Source organism: Hypanus sabinus, chromosome 9 (genome assembly GCF_030144855.1).
Source record: "Hypanus sabinus isolate sHypSab1 chromosome 9, sHypSab1.hap1, whole genome shotgun sequence".
NCBI classification, from domain to species: Eukaryota; Metazoa; Chordata; class Chondrichthyes; order Myliobatiformes; family Dasyatidae; genus Hypanus; species Hypanus sabinus.
Window position 1 is genome coordinate 76,506,514 of NC_082714.1, and position 20,950 is coordinate 76,527,463.

The window sequence follows — 20,950 nt, forward strand, 5'->3', positions numbered from 1 at the left end:
ATTCACTACTGCGAAGACTCTTCCAGTGATGCCTACACTGAAGAAGTTTAAATCTTCTCTTCGATGGGAGTTTAGTGAAACCCTCTCTCACTGCTCCTCATCAATAATTTATTTGGCCCTTCAAAAATGTCGACTGTACTTCTCCCTACAGATGTTGCCTGGCCTGCTGCGTTCCACCAGCATTTTGTGTGTGTTCCTCCAACAGCTGATCTGCTTTTCCCAATGTTCCTGCAATGCTGGAGAACTTCTCTGCTCAGAGAGGAGAGTGTAGAACAAGCTGTCATTGCAAGTGGTGGATGTGGGTTTGACTTCAACATTTAAAAGAAATTTGGATAGGTACATAGATGGGAAGGGCCTAGGCAGGTTAATGTTTTGACATGGACTAGACAGACCAAAGGAACTGTTTCTGTGTTTGAATACTTCAAACATTTTTGGAGTTTTTCCTGGTGAGATTAAGACGGTGGAAGTTGTCTCTGTAACAAGGTCTTTGGAGAGGTCCTTTTGAGAGTTTGTGTAGACTGAGACTTCACTTCCTGGAGAGCAGTAGATTGAGAGATACCCTGACAGTGTCATAAGATCATGAGGGGCAAAGACAAGGTGAAAGCACAGTCTTTTCCCCAATGAAGGGATGCTAAAAACAAGAGGGCAAGCTTAAGGTCGGAGATGAAGATTCAAAGGGGAAATCAGGGGCATCTTCTTCATGCAAAGCCCGTGGTAGTTAGTGAAAGAGGTAATCTGTATTGTTCTGTTTCTGAGTTAGGTTTGGTATTTAGCAGCACAATTTAAGCTGTTCCTGGTGGTGTGGGAGTTCAGGCTTCCGTATCTCCTGCCCGACTGAAGCCGTGACAAGATGGCATGACTCAGATTGTGGGCATACTTGATTATAATAGATGCCGACATTTTGAAAAATCGCACCAGCTTTCAGTGACTGGTGTGTAAGGGTACCCAGATCGCTCTGATCACAGTACACTTCCACTCTCAGCGTTCCGTCCTCCTATTGTTTTTCTAAATGAACGCTCTCACATCTTTCCATACCGTACACCACCTGCTCGGTCCTCAGCCATTCAGTATGTCCGTCTCCCCTTCAAGCCACTTTGCCAGCTCACCCCACGCTGCCATCACCTTTATTCAGTGCCTAACCCTGACACAGTGTATCTAACCCAGAGAAGGCTGCGGACATCGTGTGGCTTCCTTAAGTCCGGGATCTGACCCACAAACCCATCATTCTCCTGGGTACAATGTTCCAAGAAACAGCGAGGAGGGAGTGGGGATGCTGGGTGACTTGCAGAGGCACCAGAATTAGTAGCGATAGCTACCTTTGTTCCTGCTGGTTAAAGGTTAGCTGTAAAACTAAAACCTGACGTGAGCGAACGTGACCCGACTCACAATCCGAACCAGACATATCTGAGCCGGGGCCCAGACGAGACCTGCACACAACATGCTGAACCTCAACAGGCCAGACAGCGTCTACAGATTTTCTTTTGTTTGTACCTGGCCAATCGTAAATCAATCTAACTCTGCCCATTCCCATCCCAACCTGACCAACAACAATCATTCACAACTCCAGCTGAACGCGGCAAATCACAATTGACCTGAACGGAGCCGATCGCAACCCCAGCCGGCACTACTGTAGCAAGATGGCGAGCAGGGCGGAGCTAAACGGGTCCCTTCACCAAGATGCCGGCGGCGCAAGAGCGAACTCCGTCGCTGCTTTGACGTCACCAGACGCGTGGAAGCGGCGAATGGAGTTTGCGGAGAGACACATGAGGGAGCGCGGCTGGGCCCGGGGTGAGGGAGCGCGGCTGGGCCCCGGGTGAGGGAGCGCGGCTGGGCCCGGGGTGAAGGAGCGCGGCTGGTCCCGGGGTGAGGGAGCGCGGCTGGGAATAAGGAAATGCGGGGTTGAGGGAGTTTGTTCTGGGGTGAGGGATCAGGGAGCGAGCACGGCTGGTCCCGGGGTGAGGGAGCAGGGAATAAGGAAATGCGGGGTTGAGGGAGTTTGTTCTGGGGTGAGGGATCAGGGAGCGAGCACGGCTGGTCCCGGGGTGAGGGAGCAGGGAATAAGGAAATGCGGGGTTGAGGGAGTTTGTTCTGGGGTGAGGGATCAGGGAGCGAGCACGGCTGGTCCCGGGGTGAGGGAGCAGGGAATATGGAAATGCGGGGTTGAGGGAGTTTGTTCTGGGGTGAGGGATCAGGGAGCGAGCACGGCTGGTCCCGGGGTGAGGGAGCAGGGAATAAGGAAATGCGGGGTTGAGGGAGTTTGTTCTGGGGTGAGGGATCAGGGAGCGAGCACGGCTGGTCCCAGGGTGAGGGATCAGGGAGCGAGCGCGGCTGGTCCCGGGGTGAGGGAGCAGGGAATAAGGAAATGCGGGGTTGAGGGAGTTTGTTCTGGGGTGAGGGATCAGGGAGCGAGCACGGCTGGTCCCGGGGTGAGGGAGCAGGGAATAAGGAAATGCGGGGTTGAGGGAGTTTGTTCTGGGGTGAGGGATCAGGGAGCGAGCACGGCTGGTCCCGGGGTGAGGGAGCAGGGAATAAGGAAATGCGGGGTTGAGGGAGTTTGTTCTGGGGTGAGGGATCAGGGAGCGAGCACGGCTGGTCCCGGGGTGAGGGAGCAGGGAATATGGAAATGCGGGGTTGAGGGAGTTTGTTCTGGGGTGAGGGATCAGGGAGCGAGCACGGCTGGTCCCGGGGTGAGGGAGCAGGGAATAAGGAAATGCGGGGTTGAGGGAGTTTGTTCTGGGGTGAGGGATCAGGGAGCGAGCACGGCTGGTCCCGGGGTGAGGGAGCAGGGAATAAGGAAATGCGGGGTTGAGGGAGTTTGTTCTGGGGTGAGGGATCAGGGAGCGAGCACGGCTGGTCCCGGGGTGAGGGAGCAGGGAATAAGGAAATGCGGGGTTGAGGGAGTTTGTTCTGGGGTGAGGGATCAGGAAGCGAGCGCGGCTGGTCCCGGGGTGAGGGAGCAGGGAATAAGGAAAGGCGGGGTTGAGGGAGTTTGTTCTGGGGTGAGGGATCAGGGAGCGAGCACGGCTGGTCCCGGGGTGAGGGAGCAGGGAATAAGGAAATGCGGGGTTGAGGGAGTTTGTTCTGGGGTGAGGGATCAGGAAGCGAGCGCGGCTGGTCCCGGGGTGAGGGAGCAGGGAAAAAGGAAATGCGGGGTTGAGGGAGTTTGTTCTGGGGTGAGGGATCAGGGAGCGAGCACGGCTGGTCCAGGGGTGAGGGAGCAGGGAATAAGGAAATGCGGGGTTGAGGGAGTTTGTTCTGGGGTGAGGGATCAGGGAGCGAGCGAGGCTGGTCCCGGGGTGAGGGAGCAGGGAATAAGGAAATGCGGGGTTGAGGGAGTTTGTTCTGGGGTGAGGGATCAGGGAGCGAGCACGGCTGGTCCCAGGGTGAGGGATCAGGGAGCGAGCGCGGCTGGTCCCGGGGTGAGGGAGCAGGGAATAAGGAAATGCGGGGTTGAGGGAGTTTGTTCTGGGGTGAGGGATCAGGGAGCGAGCACGGCTGGTCCCGGGGTGAGGGAGCAGGGAATAAGGAAATGCGGGGTTGAGGGAGTTTGTTCTGGGGTGAGGGATCAGGAAGCGAGCGCGGCTGGTCCCGGGGTGAGGGAGCAGGGAATAAGGAAAGGCGGGGTTGAGGGAGTTTGTTCTGGGGTGAGGGATCAGGGAGCGAGCACGGCTGGTCCCGGGGTGAGGGAGCAGGGAATAAGGAAATGCGGGGTTGAGGGAGTTTGTTCTGGGGTGAGGGATCAGGAAGCGAGCACGGCTGGTCCCGGGGTGAGGGAGCAGGGAATAAGGAAATGCGGGGTTGAGGGAGTTTGTTCTGGGGTGAGGGATCAGGGAGCGAGCACGGCTGGTCCCAGGGTGAGGGATCAGGGAGCGAGCGCGGCTGGTCCCGGGGTGAGGGAGCAGGGAATAAGGAAATGCGGGGTTGAGGGAGTTTGTTCTGGGGTGAGGGATCAGGGAGCGAGCACGGCTGGTCCCGGGGTGAGGGAGCAGGGAATAAGGAAATGCGGGGTTGAGGGAGTTTGTTCTGGGGTGAGGGATCAGGGAGCGAGCACGGCTGGTCCCGGGGTGAGGGAGCAGGGAATAAGGAAATGCGGGGTTGAGGGAGTTTGTTCTGGGGTGAGGGATCAGGAAGCGAGCGCGGCTGGTCCCGGGGTGAGGGAGCAGGGAATAAGGAAAGGCGGGGTTGAGGGAGTTTGTTCTGGGGTGAGGGATCAGGAAGCGAGCGCGGCTGGTCCCGGGGTGAGGGAGCAGGGAAAAAGGAAATGCGGGGTTGAGGGAGTTTGTTCTGGGGTGAGGGATCAGGAAGCGAGCGCGGCTGGTCCCGGGGTGAGGGAGCAGGGAAAAAGGAAATGCGGGGTTGAGGGAGTTTGTTCTGGGGTGAGGGATCAGGGAGCTAGCACGGCTGGTCCCGGGGTGAGGGAGCAGGGAATAAGGAAATGCGGGGTTGAGGGAGTTTGTTCTGGGGTGAGGGATCAGGGAGCGAGCGAGGCTGGTCCCGGGGTGAGGGAGCAGGGAATAAGGAAATGCGGGGTTGAGGGAGTTTGTTCTGGGGTGAGGGATCAGGGAGCGAGCACGGCTGGTCCCAGGGTGAGGGATCAGGGAGCGAGCGCGGCTGGTCCCGGGGTGAGGGAGCAGGGAATAAGGAAATGCGGGGTTGAGGGAGTTTGTTCTGGGGTGAGGGATCAGGGAGCGAGCACGGCTGGTCCCGGGGTGAGGGAGCAGGGAATAAGGAAATGCGGGGTTGAGGGAGTTTGTTCTGGGGTGAGGGATCAGGAAGCGAGCGCGGCTGGTCCCGGGGTGAGGGAGCAGGGAATAAGGAAAGGCGGGGTTGAGGGAGTTTGTTCTGGGGTGAGGGATCAGGGAGCGAGCACGGCTGGTCCCGGGGTGAGGGAGCAGGGAATAAGGAAATGCGGGGTTGAGGGAGTTTGTTCTGGGGTGAGGGATCAGGAAGCGAGCGCGGCTGGTCCCGGGGTGAGGGAGCAGGGAAAAAGGAAATGCGGGGTTGAGGGAGTTTGTTCTGGGGTGAGGGATCAGGGAGCGAGCACGGCTGGTCCCGGGGTGAGGGAGCAGGGAATAAGGAAATGCGGGGTTGAGGGAGTTTGTTCTGGGGTGAGGGATCAGGGAGCGAGCGAGGCTGGTCCCGGGGTGAGGGAGCAGGGAATAAGGAAATGCGGGGTTGAGGGAGTTTGTTCTGGGGTGAGGGATCAGGGAGCGAGCGCAGCTGGTCCCGGGGTGAGGGAGCAGGGAATAAGGAAATGCGGGGTTGAGGGAGTTTGTTCTGGGGTGAGGGATCAGGGAGCGAGCACAGTTGGTCCCGGGGTGAGGGAGCAGGGAATAAGGAAATGCGGGGTTGAGGGAGTTTGTTCTGGGGTGAGGGATCAGGGAGCGAGCACAGTTGGTCCCGGGGTGAGGGAGCAGGGAATAAGGAAATGCGGGGTTGAGGGAGTTTGTTCTGGGGTGAGGGATCAGGGAGCGAGCACAGTTGGTCCCGGGGTGAGGGAGCAGGGAATAAGGAAATGCGGGGTTGAGGGAGTTTGTTCTGGGGTGAGGGATCAGGGAGCGAGCACGGCCGATCCCACAGTGAGGGATCGCGGGATAAGTCAGCTGTGTAGAGTTAAGGAGGGGGAGAGGAGAGGAGAGGGAGAGGGGTGAGGAGAGGGGAGGGGAGAGTGGGTGAGGAAGGTGGAGAGGAGTGGGGGAGGGTGGCGAGAGTATGGTTGGTCCTTGAATGAAGGAGCTGGGGAGAGAGTGTTGGTGAAGCTGGAGTGAGGGAACGCAGGAGGGAGGGAGCTTGGTAGGAGAGTTGTAGGGACAGGCAATGGAGGGGCAGTGGGAGGTTACAAGGAAATCCGTTGGTTTGATTGACCACTGACCATCGCAGTCACTCCTTCTCACAGGTAAAGGGCTCGGTCAGCGGGAAGATGGCATCTCAGAGCCCATCAAGGTGAAGGTGAAGTGTGACACGGCGGGGGTAAGAACTGTTGTTAATGGGGCAATACTTGTATCCTCTGGGAGTTACTGCTGGTTAAAGCGACGAATTTCATTTCAAATGACTAGCACAATTGCTGTGAAACCTGTGAAGGGTCTCACTGTCTTTATTTTCAGAAGAAAAACTTCACTGTATTTCACTGTTATTGAGATCAATAACTAAATATCCGCGGGAGACTTGAACTATTCCCAAGTTCCATTTTTAATTGAACTGTATTTCTCTTAAAAATTCTGGATCAGTTATAGTGAAACTCCCTCCACACCGTCCCATCACACACTCCCGGGGTCAGACACAGACTGAAACTCCCTCCACACCGTCCCATCACACACTCCCAGGGTCAGACACAGACTGAAACTCTCTCCACACTGTCCCATCACACACTCCCAGGGTCAGACACAGAGTGAAGCTCCCTCTACACTGTCCCATCACACATTCCCAGGGTCAGACACAGAGTGAAGCTCCCTCCACACTATATCATCACACATTCCCGGGGTCAGACACAGAATGAAGCTCCCTCCACACTGTCCCATCACACACTCCTGGGGTCAGGCACAAACTGAAACTCCCTCCACACTGTATCATCACACATTCCCGGGGTCAGACACAGAGTGAAGCTCCCGCTACACCATCCCATCACACACTCCCGGGGTTAGACACAGAGTGAAGCTCCCTCTACACCGTCCCATCACACACTCCCGGGGTCAGACACAGAGTGAAACTCCCTCCACACTATCCCATCACACACTCCCAGGGTCAGACACGGAATGAATCTCCCTCCACACCGTCCCATCACACACTCCCAGGGTCAGATACAGAGTGAAACTCCCTCTACACTGTCCCATCACACACTCCCGGGGTCAGACATGGAGTGAAACTCCCTCCACACCGTCCCATCACACACTCCCAAGGTCAGACACGGAGTGAAACTCCCTCTACACTGTCCCATCACACACTCCCGGGGTCAGACACGGAATGAATCTCCCTCCACACCGTCCCATCACACACTCCCAAGGTCAGACACGGAGTGAAACTCCCTCCACACCGTCCCATCACACACCCCCGGGGTCAGACACAGAGTGAAACTCCCTCTACACTGTCCCATCACACACTCCCGGGGTCAGGCATGGAGTGAAACTCCCTCCACACCGTCCCATTACACACTCCCGGGGTCAGACACAGTAAAGCTTCTCTACACATTACTATCACACACTCCCAGGACTGGGCCAGCATGGGGTCGACACACTTTAGGGACACCAATAAGCGCCAACGTTGCCATCATGCAAATTCCCCGTGAAATTAGCAGGCCATTTGGTATGGGTTTGGGGCCCACAAGTGGATGAAAGGATGTCGCAGGGGACAAAGGGGCGGAATGGTACTGATGCCATTGCTCTCGGAACTGATCGAGATTTGATAGGCCAAATACCTCCTGTATGGGTTTCCACCCACAGTCCAAAGATGTACTGGTCAATTGGTCATTGTAAGTTGTCCCGCAATTAGCCTGGGATTAAATTGGGGAATTGCTGGCTGGTGTGGCTCTAAGGGCTTGTTCTCAATAAATAGTGAAAATTAATAAATCAACATGGCAACAGACCCCATAGTACACACTGTGCTGCAGTGTGGGAGAGGTTCATGGGTCTGGAGACTGTGCTGCCTCTCCCATGGTGTCAAACGGTGAATTTCCCAGTCAAGGTCATTGTTAGCTCTGCTGCACGCATGTTGATTGAGTCCTGTTCCTTGATCATTATACTGCTGCACATGATTGGTTGATTGGAGCATTGCATCGTGTGTGATTGGTTGTGTCATGCCATGTGAGCTCCATTGGTCAATACAGCTGGTGGTTTACTGGCATTGTGTTTTATGTTTCACAGATTGGCCACCGCATGGGCGAACAGTTCACCTTTCACTGGTGGGACCATGTCTTTAACAAAGCCGCCGCAAACATCGTAGTGGAAACTGTGGAGGTGCCTGTCTAGTTTGTGAGATTTTCCTGTTAGTACTGTACCCAGCTGTCCTCAAGCTCCCCATTACAGACTTCCAGCTCAGTTCAGCCCAGCAACCATCACCCTGCTTGGTCCCACCACACTAAACATAACCTCAGATATGGTGTTCATATTCTTGGCAAATCATCCCCTATCTGGATAGTGTTCCAGGCCCATCCTGCGACACTTGATTCAGTTAGAGAGCTCAGCTCACGTGTGACGGGGATCTGCTATAGTGTACTACACTGGGCACCACAGGGGAGAAAAAAGCAGTGCCATATTTTTTAGAGAGCTTAAAAGTACTAAAATGAAATTGAAACATGAAGTGAGCCATAGCAAAGGCTAAAGTACATAATCCCCAATAGAACGAAATCGAATGTGGGGTGACGGCAGAGTCTCACAGCTCAATCCCAACCTAACATACACAAACTGCTGGAGAACTTAGCAGGTCACCAGCATCTATGGAGAAGAATAAAATAGATCCTGATGAAGGGTCTTGGCTTGTAACATTGACTGGTTATTCCTCTCCATAGATGCTGCCTGACCTGCAGAGATCCCCCCAGCACTTTATGTGTGTTACTCTGGCTGATTTCCAGCATCTCTTGTGTTTTTCAATCCTGACCTCTATAGCTGTCTGTGTGGAGTTTGCATGTTCTCCCTGTGACCATATGGGATTCCTCTGGGGGCTCTGGTTCCCTCCCACATCTGAATGAGGTGGTGAGGAGGGGTGTTGAGTTAATAGGCTACTGTAAGTTGGTAAATTGCCACTGCTGTAGGTAGATAGCAGGGTCTGACAGATATTGGTGAGAAAGTGGGGTGAATTGGTTACAGGGAATGAACAGCAAGGCCCCAGTCAGTCTAACCCTTCCCTCCTACATAATCCTCCATTTTTCTATCATCAATGTGTTGATCTAAAAGTTTCTTAAATGCTTCTGACACCATCCCTGGCAATGTGTTCCATACACTCATTACTCTCTATGTGGGGGGAGGGGGACAAAAACAATAACAAATAACTTGCCTCTGACATCTTCCCTATACTTTCCTCCAATTACCAAAAATGTCCCCTTATATTAGCCATTTCCACCTGGGGAAAATGTCCCTGGTTGGTTACTTAATCTGAGTTGGACACTCCACGTTAGGGCTGCGTAAAAGAGCTACCTTTTAATCAGGAGGGTGATGGAGATTTCAAAGGCAGAGTTTTGCAGCGGTTTCTCTGAGTTGAGGAGTGACCCATCGGCAAGAGGCAGTGCATAAAAAAGAGCTATCTTTCAGTCAGCAAAACTCAGTTTTGTTGCAGTTTCTCTGAGTCGAGGAGCACTAATCAGCGAGAGGGATTCATTAGAAGAGGCCAACAGGAATAATTCCAGTGCAAGTGGAGCGGCCGTTCTTTTGAGTGCGTCAGTGTTTAGAGTGGCTTTGGCTCATCCGGCTCGGGTGTGGTTAATTATCTTGCAGGTTACCCCAGTCTCCCAGAGAAACACATCTACACCAGGTGCACAGAGTTAAGGAACTGGAACTGCAGCTCGATGGCCTTCGACTTATATGGGAGAATGAGGAGCTGACAGACAGGAGCTACAGGAAGGTGGTCACCCTGAGGTTGCTGGGTGACTGTCAGGAGAAGGAAGGGAAATGCACAGCCAGTGCAGAGTTCACCTGTGACCATTCCCCTCAATAATAAATGTACAACTTTAGATACTAATGAGGGGGACAACCTACTTGGGGGAGCCATAGTGACTGGGTCTCTGGCACTGAGGCTCAGATGAGTAGAGAGATGAAGAGGACTGCAGCGTTGATAGGAGATTCCTTAGTCGGAGGCACAGAGACGAGGTTCTGTGGACACGATAGAGACATCCGGATGGTATGTTGCCTCCTGGGTGACAGTCAGGTATGTCTCAGATTGGGTCCAAGGGCAAGGGTGAGCAGCCAGAAGTCTTGGTGCATATTGGCACCAATGACATAGGTAGACAGGTGAGGAAGTCCTAAAGAGAGACTTCTGGGGAGCTAGGTAGAAAGCTGAGAAACAGGACTTCCAGGGTAATTATCCTTAGGGGAAAATGATCAAAATAAATTCACCTTGAATTTTGAGAGTCACATGTATCAGTATTACAGTGGGATTAAATCAGTATTAAAGGGAATTACAGAGGATGAGAGAGGAGTTGGCCAGAGTTGATTGGAAAAGAACATTGGCAGGGATGATGGCAGAGCAGCAATGGCTGGAATCTCTGGAAATAATTTGGAAGGCAGAGGATGTAAACGTCCCAAAGAGGAAGAAGTATTCTAAAGGCAAGATGACACAACCATGGCTAACAAGAATTCAAAGCCAGCATCAAAGCCAAAGAGGGGCATATAATAGAGCAAAGATTGGTAGGAAGTTAGAGAATTTGGGAAGATTTTAAAAACCAACAGAAGGCAATTTTAAAAGTCATTAAGAAGGTAAAGATGGAATACAAAAGAAAGAAGATACCAGAAGTTTCTTCAGGTACATAAAATATAAAAGAGAGGTGAGAGTGGCTATCAGACCACTGGAAAACGATGTTGGAGGTAGTAATGGGGGGCAAACTGAATAAGTATGTTGCATCTGTCTTCACTGTGGAAGATACTAGTATGGTGGAAGTTCCAGAGATCATGAAGTATGTTACCATTACTTGGGAAACTGAAAGGTCTGAAGGTAGATAAGTCAGCTAGACCAGATGGTCTACACTCCAGGGTTCTGAAAGAAGTGGGTGAAGAGATCATGGAAACATTAGTAATGATCGTTCAAGAATCACTAGATTCTGGAATGGTTCCAGAAGATTAGAAAATTGCAAACATCACTCCACTCTTCAAGAAGGGAGAGAAGCAGAAGAAAGGAAAGCATAGGCCAGTTAGGCTGACCTCAGTGGATGGGAAGATGTTGGAGTTGATTGTTGAGGATGTGGTTTTGGGGTACTTGGAGGCACATGATAAAATAGACTGTAGTCAGCATGGTTTCCTCAAGGGAATATCTTTCTTGACAAATCTGTTGAAATTCTTTGAAGAAATAACAAACAAAATAGACAAAGGAGAATTGGTTGATGTATATTTGGATTTTTAGAAGATCTTTGATAAGGTGCCACACGAGGCTGCTTAACAAGCTGTGAGCCCATAGTATTACAGGAAAGATTCTAGCATGGGGAAAGCAGTGGCTAATTGGCAGGAGGCAAATAGTGGGAATAAAGGGAGCCTTTTCTGGTTGGCTGGCTGCCAGTGACTAGTGGTGTTTCACAGGATTTTGTGTTGGGACCGATTCTTTTTACGTTGTAAATGATTTGGATGATGGAATTAATGGCTTTGTTGCAAAGTTTGCAGACGATACAAAGATAGGTGGAGGGGCAGGTAGTTTTACAGAAGTAGAAAGGCTGCAGAAGGAGTTAGGTTAGGAAAAGTGGCAGATGGAAAACAGTGTTGGGAAGTACATGGTTATTCACTTTGGTAGAAGAACTGAAAGGATTGACTGTTCTAAATGTAGAGAAAAATACAAAAAAAACTGAGGTGCAAAGGGACTTGGGAGTGCTTGTACAGGATTCCTTAATTTGCAGGTTGAATCTGAGGAAGGAAAATGAGATGATAGCATTCATTTCAAAAGGACTAGAATATAAAATCAAGGATGCAACATTGAAACTTTATAAAACACTGGTGAGGTCTCACTTGGAGTATTGTGTGCAATTTTGGACCCCTTATCTTAGAAAGGATGTGGTTCAAAAGAGGTTGATGAAAATGATACCAGGGTTGAATGGCTTGACATATGAAGTACATTTGATGGCTCTAGGCCTATATTCACTGGAATTCAGAGGAATGAGAGGTGACCTTATTAAAACCTATTGAGTGGTGAAAGGCCTTGATAAAGTGGATGTACATAGGATGTTTCCTGTGGTTGGAAAGTCTTCAGATCAGAGGACACAGCCTCAGAATAGAGGGGCGTCCTTTTCGAACGAACATCAGGAGGAATTTCTTTAGCCAGAGAGTGGTGAATCTGTAAAATTCGTTACTGTGGAGACCAAGTATTTACGTATATTTAAGCAGAGGTTGATAGTTTCTTGATCGGTTGGGGCATGAAGGGATACAGGGAGAAGGCAAGCGAATGGGGCTGGAGGGTAATGGATCACCCATGATAAAATGGCAGAGCAGACTTGATGGCTGAGTTCAGCTCCTATTTCTTATGGTCGTATCATTTTGTACACCTCTATCAAGTCACTGCTCATCCTACTGTGCTTCAAAGAGAAAAGCCCTATCTAGCTCACTCAACCTATCATAGTCTAGGCAGCGTCCTAATAATCTCCTCTGCACCCTCTCTAAAGCTCCACATCATTCCTATGAGGTAACCAGAACTGAACACAATACTCTTTTAAGTGTGATCTAATCAGAGTTTTAGAGAGCTGCAACATTATCTTGTGGCTCTTGAAATCAATCTCGAGTAATGAAAGTCAACACACTATATACCTTCTTAACCACTTATCCTCTTGCCTGGCGACTTTGAATGATCTGTGGATGTGGACTCCCAAGACCACTTTGTTCCTTCTGCTAAGAATTGTACTGTGAAGCTAGCATAAAACTCCTTGGAGAGTATGGCCTGAGTTGCAGAGAAGTTTACTCTCCACACGGTTGTCTCCTCAAAATAGACTGTCCTGTCTCAGTGCCAGGTAACTTTGGGAAGTCTGCTCTCCCACAGTGTCCAGTATCCTGAGAGTTTGGCCTGCAATTCACCTTGGACCTCTGTCCAGCTGAACGCCCCCTGAAGCAGAAAATGCCAGAAACTCTGAGCAGGTTGGGCAGCATCTGAGGGGGCATCTCTCTCCATATACTGCCTGTACTGCTGAGTGTTTCCAGCCTTTTCTGGTTTGATTTCAAATCCCCAGCATCTGGTTTTCAAACCTGCTCTACGAAGGGTCATTTAAAAATGTGAAATTTTTAAACAGAAGTGCCATTGAAGGGGTTATGGTGTAAGGAGGCAGTTTATAAAGTAACACACCCAAAATGGTGGAGGAGCCCAGCAGGTCAAGCATTGTCTACGGAGGAGAATAAACAGTCAGTAAGACCCTTCAGAACTGTAAAGGAAGGAGGAAGAAGCCAAAGTAATAAGGGTGACGAGGTTGGGTCGTTGGGCAGCTTACACTCTGAATAGAGTGTATGTTACCTGGGTCTCAGAGGCTCCTGGACACAGATTTTAAGAGGGGAACATGTGTCATGGGAGGGTAATGTGACACAAGGAATGGGAACTGAGACTGGAGAACTTGTATTGGGAGGATGGTTATCAGACTCGAATCACGCAGCATAGAAAGAGGCCATTTGGCCCTTTTCATTCATGATAACTACACCAATTCCATTTACCTGCATTATCTCCCTAGACATTTTCTACACCTTGGATGGTTCAAAAAAGAACAGATACAAGAGGGGAGAGGCAAACTCTTTACACAGGGTAGTGAGTATTTGGAATGAGCTGCCAGAGAAAAGTGGTTGAGGTGGGTACAAATGCAACATTTAAGAGGCATTTGGATAGGTACATGGAGGGGAGGGGCTTGGAGAGTTAGACACTGCGGACAGGCAACTGGGACTAGCGGAGGATGCAGTGGTCAGCCTAGACCTGATGGGCCAAAGATCCTGTTTCCTTGCCGTATGACTCATCCAAATGTTCTTTAACTATTGTAATTGTACCTACCTTCACCACTTCCTGCAGCTCGATCCAGATAGCACCACCGATGTGTGGAAAACTGACCCCTTTAAATGATGCAGGGGTTTGTCCTAAAAACTTGGCTCTTTATACTCACCACTGATGCTGCCTGACTTGATGATTTCCTCCAGCATTTTGTGTGTGTTACTCTTGACTCGCTATCCAAGATCTACCTCAACCCTCTTACAAAGACCACAACCCTCTGTTTTCTTTCATATATGTGGCTGTCTGAATCTCTGGAATGTCCCCGATGTGTCTGCCTCTGTCACCACCCCCAGTCGTGTGTTCCAAGTACCCACCATTCTGTGTAAAAATTTTTAAAACACTACTTCTGACCTTGCTATACTTTTCCTCCAATCTCCTTAAAATTATGCTCTCATATTAGCTATTGTTGCCCTGGGAAGAGGAGCTGGCTGTCTCTCTATCTATGCCTCTCATAATGTTGTAGACCTCTTATCAAATCACTTCTCACCCTACTTTGCTCCCAAGAAAAGTTTTAACTTGCTCAACCTCTCCTCATGTGACATGTTCTCTAATCTATGCACCCTTTCAAATGAATTGAGCGCATTACTCCCAAGTGTGGTCCAACGAGGGTTTTAGAGAGTTGCAGCATCATCTCATGGCTTTTAAACTCCCACATGGTGGCCAGAACATGTGTCTTGTACAACTGCACATGACATTTGATCTTTAGGGGTTGGTTGGTATTATGTGGGAGTTGCCTTTTGGGTCAATGCCAGCCACTGTGACTCAGTGCACCATTCCACAGTGGCTCTGTCGTCACTCTGACTTTCCCGTAGGACGGCGTGGAGGTGCAGAAGGCCGGGAATACAGAGCAGGAACAAGGACCCGTTAGCAACAAGAAGCCACGGAAAGCCCAGCAATGCCGGGACCTGCTGTATGGACGGTTTGTCAAGGTACCCAGTCCACGGTCCAGTCAGGGCTCTGAAACTCCTCTTCTCTGCCCCCCCAACCCCCACCTTAGTCCCACTCCTTAGTCCTCTGTGGTCTCTGTAACTCTCCCCAGCCCTCCGATCTGCAGTTCTAGCCCCAGTGACCAATATTGGTGGCAGTGCCTGGACTTCCACATCTCTCCCCCGGGGCTTGGTGCTGATGGCTGCCCACTACACCTTGTCTGGGGCAGTTGGACACACAGATGTTTCAGGCTGCTGGTCGTCCCCACTCCCCTGCACTCTGGACCTGCTAAGGGAGTGAGCAAAAAAAATCAAACCCCATCATGCCCAGCCCCAGCTGACCTGAGTCCGTGAACCATGACCTCGTCATGTGTCCTGGGGTCAGGACTTGGTGAATCTCTACAGGAATGTTGGATTGTCTGCTCCTGCCCTGTGCGGCGTTACTGACTCTGCATTGGGGATAGGAGGAAGAGGCTATTCCACTGTTCAGGTGGAATGTTCCGATCTCCATCACGGCCTCCTTTCTATCCTCAGGCAATGAGATTCTGGATCCCAATCCACCGATCGACCCTGCATCCCATTTAACAGCTGTGGGAGAGGGCATTCTGGATCTACGCCCACTCCCAGTCTCTGGGAATGAAGCAAAGGCCTTCCTGCCTCTCAGCTTAAGATGGTGCTTCACTTGTCCCAAGTCCCGTGCACCAGAGGAACAACTTCCCTCTCTGATGTATAAGTAACACAGAAAATGTCTAAAAGTTCAGCAAGTTGGAGCACTGGTGGAGAGAGAGAGAGAGAGAGAGACAGACATACAAAATTTCCCCCAGAACCATTTTTCCCCTCACCAAATGATACTCCTTCCACAGGCCACAGACATACTCTCCCATCACCAGTTCTTTCTCCCACCACCCACTGAATCCCATTCCACAGCCCAAAGACATGCCTCCATCACTTACTCTCTCCTCCCACCATTGAATACCCTCCCATGGGCCATGGACATTTTTCCCCCATCACCGACTCCCCCCCCCCCCCCCCACTGAATCCCCTTCCACAGGCCACGGATGTTCTCCCCTACTTAATGTCAAAGGCCCTCGGTCAACAGCATGTTTCTCTCTCAAGTTCCAAATGTTGCAAACTCCCTTCGATCTGGTCACACGCTGGATCCAAACTCCTTTGAACCATGTGGGTGGTGGATAGAACAGGTTGGCTGTGACCACTGTTGAACTGTTTAGCCAGCTTCCTTTAGATGGGAGCAGGTAGGAGGTGTTGCTCAACCCTGCTGCTACCTCTCACGTAGCCCTGCAGTCATGCTCCAGTTCCCTGTGGAAACTCTTTGTTGGATCCAAGCTAATGTATAAAATCGCAAACACGAGGAGATCTGCAGATGCTGGAAACTCAAGCAACACAAACAAAATGTTGGTAGAACGCAGCAGGCCAGGCAGCATCTATAGGAAGAAGTACAGTCGACGTTTCAGGCCGAGACCCTTCGTCAGGACTAACGGAAAGAAAAGATAGTAAGAGATTTGAAAGTAGGAGGGGGAGGTGTGAAGCTAAGAGCTGGGATGTTGATTGGCAAAAGGGATACCCAGCTAGAGAAGGGAGAGGATCATGGGACAGGAGGCCTAGGGAGAAAGAAATGGGGAGGGGAGCACCAGAGGGAGATGGAGAACAGGCAAGGAGTGATTGTAAAAGGGGCAGAGAGAGAAAAAAAGGGGGGGGATAACAAATAAGGGATGTGGTAAGAAGGGGAGGAGGGGCATTAATGGAAGTTAGAGAAATCAATGTTTATGCCATCAGGTTGGAGGCTACCCAGACGGAATATAAGGTGGTGTTCCTCCTACCTGAGTGTGGCTTCATCTTGAATGTGTAAGATGGTGGTTCCTCCCACGTCCTGTCCAGCTGAAGGGTCTTGACCTGAAATGTTGACAGTCTATTCCCCACCCCCGCAAGATGTTTCCCAGCCTTCTGAGTCCCTTTAACAGTTTGTGTGTGGCTGCAGATTCCAGCACCTGCTCCTTTATCCTGATTTGGGAACTCCCTGTTCCTCACACCCCTGCGGGATTCCTGTAATCTTGCTGCAGTTCCCTGTGGATGATCACTGTCTATTTATAACTTGCCATGTAGGATGCCAGTTCTTGCTGCTTTGTCTGGTTGCCTGTGGTGCCTCCACTGTTGATAGGAGCCACCCTGGTGTCCACACCCCTACACCACCTCAACTTGCTCTGTCTCTACAGGCGGCTACGCTAACACCTGACAAGCAGCATCAGGAGGTGCCTCCGAGTCCAGAGGGGAGCGACAGTGACAGTACCAGTGACGAAGATGAGAAACTGAACCTCTCGTCAACCACCAGGTACCCGCTAACCTGCAGAGCGGTGTGTAAGGGATCCACACTGATGGTTCAGTTCTTCTGGGCTTGCTGCCCCTTACTCTCCCCACCCCATGCCCCACAACCTCACCCTTCAGTCTCCAGCTATCACTCTCCCCGGCCTATTGCTTCATCTCACTCGCGTCTTCCCCACTACCACCTCCCCCCCTACCCTCCCTCACAGGGCAGTGATGATTGTAGGGGGTAGGGAAGGCAGGAGGATCCTGCAGGCTGTTGCTAACTCCCTCTGCTCTTTTCTGGGCACAGGCTGACCGATGAAGAGCTGGTCCAGGTCTGCGGAGGCCGCACCGCCCACAAGTGAGTACAGGCTGCAGTTTGATCTCCTCACCTGCTCTGTCCTGACCATCCCCTCCCACCTTCTCATAGTTGGGAGCTTAACATCAAAGGGTACACTTTGTATCAAAAGGACAGGCAGGTAGGCATAGGTGCTGGTGTGGCTTTTTCGGTAAGAGATGGAATTACATCTTTAGAAACAGGTAACATAGGTCCAGAGAACGTTGAATCTTTGTGAGTGGAGTTAAGAAACTGTAAGGGTTAAAAAAGAATTATGAGAATCATATATAGGCCTCCAAAGAGTAGCCAAGACGTGAGATTGAGATTGAAAAGCGAGCTGGAAAAGCCACGTAAGTAGAGTAATGACACTATTGTAATGGGGGACTTCAATATGGAAGGGGATTGGGAGAATTGGGTTGATGTCGGATTGCAAGAGAAGGAATTTGAACGCCTACGAGATGGCTCTTTTGAGCAGCTTGTACTTAAATCTACTCGAGAAAAGGCTACCTTAGATTGGTGTTGTGTCATAATCCAGACCTTATTACGGAGTTTAATGTAAATGAACCCTTAGGATGCAGTGATCATAATATGATTGAATTCATACTGCAGTTTGAGAGGGAGAAGCACAAGTCAGATGTATCGGTATCACAATGGAATAAAGGGAATTACAGAGGCATGAGAGAGGAGCTTGCCCAGGTGGATTGGAAGAGGATACTGGCAAGGATATCGACAGAGCAGAGATGGCTGAAATTTCTGGGATTAGGCATATTCAAAGTCTTAAGGTGGGTAAGTCACCTGGGCCAGATGGACTACATCCTAGAGTCCTGTGAGAGGTTGCCGACGAGATAACGGATTCATTGGTCATGACCTTTCAAGAATCACTTGATTCTGGCATGGTCCTGGAGGACTGGAAGATCGCAAATGTCACTCCACTCTAAGGGAGGAAGACAAAGGAAAGGGAATTATAGGCCAGTGAGCCTGACCTCAGTGGGTGGCAAAGTGTTGAAGTCTAGTATTAAGAATGAGGTTTCTGGGTACTTGGAGACTAATGATAAGATAAGTCAAAGTTGGTACAGTTTCTGTGAAGGTACAGTTTCTTGACTGACCAATCTGTTCTTCGAAGACGTAACAAGCAGGGTGGAGGCAGTGGATGTCATTTACTTAAGATTTTCAGAAGGAATTTGATACTGTGCCACACATGAGGCTGCTTAACAAGATAAAATCTTATTGCATTACAGGAAAGATAGTGATATGGATAGAGCAATGACTAACGGACAGAAGGCAGTGAGTGGGGATAAAAGGGGCCTTTTCAGATTAGCTGCCAGTGACTGGTGGTGTTCCTCAGGGGTCAGTATTAGGGCAGCTGCTTTTCATGTTGTTTGTCAGTGATTTAGATAATGGAAATGATAGATTTGTGGCAAAGTTTGCGGATGATACAAGGATAGGTGGAGGGGTAGGTTGTGCTGAGGAAGCAATGTGATTGCAGTAGGATGGGCAAAAGAATTGGCAAAAATAGAGGCAGTTGGAAAACAGTGTTGGGAAACGTATGATAATTTATTTTGGTAAAAGGACCAATAGTACTTAATTTAAATGGGAGAAGGTCCAAACATCAGAAGTGCAGAGGGACTGAGTGCAAGATTCCCAAAGGTTCATTTACAGGTTGAGTGTGATAAAGAACGCAAATGCAATATTGGCATTTATTTCAAGGGGAATAGAATATAAAAATGAGATAATGTTGAGTCTTAAAAAGATACTAGTCAGGCTGCACTTGGAGTTTTGTCAACAGAAAGGATGTATTGTCATTGGAGAGAGTCCAGAGGATGTTCACGGGGATGATTTTGTGAATGAAGGGGTTAACATATGAGGCGTGTTTGGCAGCTTTGGGCCCGTACTCACTGGAATTTAAAAGAATGTGGGAAGACTCTAATTGAAACCTACCAAATATTGAAAGGTCTAGATGAGGTGGATGTGAAGAGGATGTTTCCTGTGGTGGGGGTATCCAGAACTAGTGGGCACAGCCTCAAACTGAGGGGTGACCCTTTTGAACAGAGGTAAGGAGACTTTTTTTTAGCCAGATAGTAGTGAATCTGTTGAATACTCTGCCACAGACTGCAGTGCGTATATCTAAGGTGGATGTTGAGATTCCTGATTGGTCAGGGCATCAAAGGATCTGGTGAGAAGGCAGGTGTATGGGTTGAATGGGATCCAGGATCAACCATGATGGAATTGGAGAGTGGACTCAATGGGCTAACTCTGCTCCTATGTCTTATGGTCTTCTCTCCCTCTGTCCCCAGGGGCGCCCGGCATGGTGTGACCATGAACGCCAAGCTGCTACGGCTGGAAGAGCAGGAGAAGGAGTTCATGGCGAAGTATGGGCGGCAGCAGCGAGTGGCCGGCATCGTGGCAACAGAAGATGGAGTGGACCGGGTGGAGGAGAGGAGGAAGAGGAAGAAGGGAAAGCGCACCAGCCCAGCCAATGATGTTGGGGCTGAGGGGTGGCTGAAAAGTGAGGAGGGCGTGGAAACTGAGGGCACCGGTCCCAGTTCGCAGGCGGCTGATGAGCTGGTCCCAAGGAGAAAGGCAAAGCGGCACAAACGCAGACAGGGAGCCAAAGAAGGACCACAGAGCGAGAGCACAGGGGATGGGAGGACGTGATCTGTAGCCTCCCTCCCCCTTTGCCTAAGCAGTGGTCCCTCTGTGCCAGGTTTCAACCTTTCCTGCAGTATCCCTGCATTTCGGTGGATCAGTTTGCCAAATGACCTTACTAAAGACCATCAAAGCTCGATGGTTAAAGCACAAGTTACTCCCATCACACACTTCTGTTGAGCAATGTTCTGGTATAAGAAATTCATACCGACTCCCCTGATTAATCCGAGCATCTCTAACTTCTGTTTGATGTCATGTTTTAGAATTTTCCCTGGAGTCTGCCCCTCCACCAACAACGTGCAGACTGGCCTGTATATATTCCTCCTGTCCTCCCAACAGATGAGACTGGCCTGCAGTTATTCCTCCTGTCCTCCCAACAGATGAGACTGGCCTGCAGTTATTCCTCCTGTCCTCCCAACAGATGAGACTGGCCTGCAGTTATTCCCCCTGTCCTCCCAACAGATGAGACTGGCCTGCAGTTATTCCTCCTGTCCTCCCAACAGATGAGACTGGCCTGCAGTTATTCCTCCTGTCCTCCCAACAGATGAGACTGGCCTGTAGTTATTCCTCCTGTCCTCCCAACAGATGAGACTGGCCTGTAGTTATTCCTCCTGTCCTCCCAACAGATGAGACTGGCCTGTAGTTATTCCTCCTGTCCTCCCAACAGATGAGACTGGCCTGTAGTTATTCCATCTGACCACTAAATGTGTTCTCTCATCTGTTCATTGTATTTTACATTGTTCCTTTATATCAATGGCTACATGACAACAGGCAAAGAACTTTACACCTCCACATTTCAACTGTTGAGTGGCTCTCTAATAAGCTCCCCTCGTTCCTTTCTCACCTGACCCCGAGAGTTCACAGAATGCCTTTGCATTTCTGTTACATGATGTGCTGCTACTTCCCACACACCATCTCAGCAGTACACTGGGGTCATAGTGTGACATTTAATTTTTGATGCTCCTCAGGGCTTTCTGCTGTATCTGCCACTGCAAGCCAGTGGTAGATGGGAGACAGCTACAGTACCCTGCCTTAAACAGGGAGGTTGGACAGATAGCAAAGAGGCAGTGCCACTTGTTTGAAA

General features: G+C 50.4%; 1 protein-coding gene across 2 annotated transcripts; it reads left to right on the forward strand.

The window, feature by feature from the left end:
- Nucleotides 1–1,401: 1,401 nt before the first annotated feature.
- On the forward strand, nt 1,402–20,947 carry gpatch4 (G patch domain containing 4). 2 transcript variants are annotated; one of them, XM_059979927.1, is made up of 7 exons: nt 1,409–1,788; nt 5,897–5,970; nt 7,857–7,949; nt 14,451–14,567; nt 16,796–16,911; nt 17,194–17,244; nt 19,515–20,947. In XM_059979927.1, the coding sequence occupies exons 1-7, from the start codon at nt 1,638–1,640 to the stop codon at nt 19,873–19,875; spliced, it is 963 nt and encodes a 320-aa protein (XP_059835910.1). In that variant the 5' UTR covers nt 1,409–1,637; the 3' UTR covers nt 19,876–20,947. The 2 variants fall into 2 exon arrangements, with proteins under 2 accessions (XP_059835911.1, XP_059835910.1); XM_059979928.1 differs by lacking the exon at nt 14,451–14,567 and having other exon boundaries at nt 1,402–1,788; nt 19,515–20,846.
- Nucleotides 20,948–20,950: the final 3 nt, after the last annotated feature.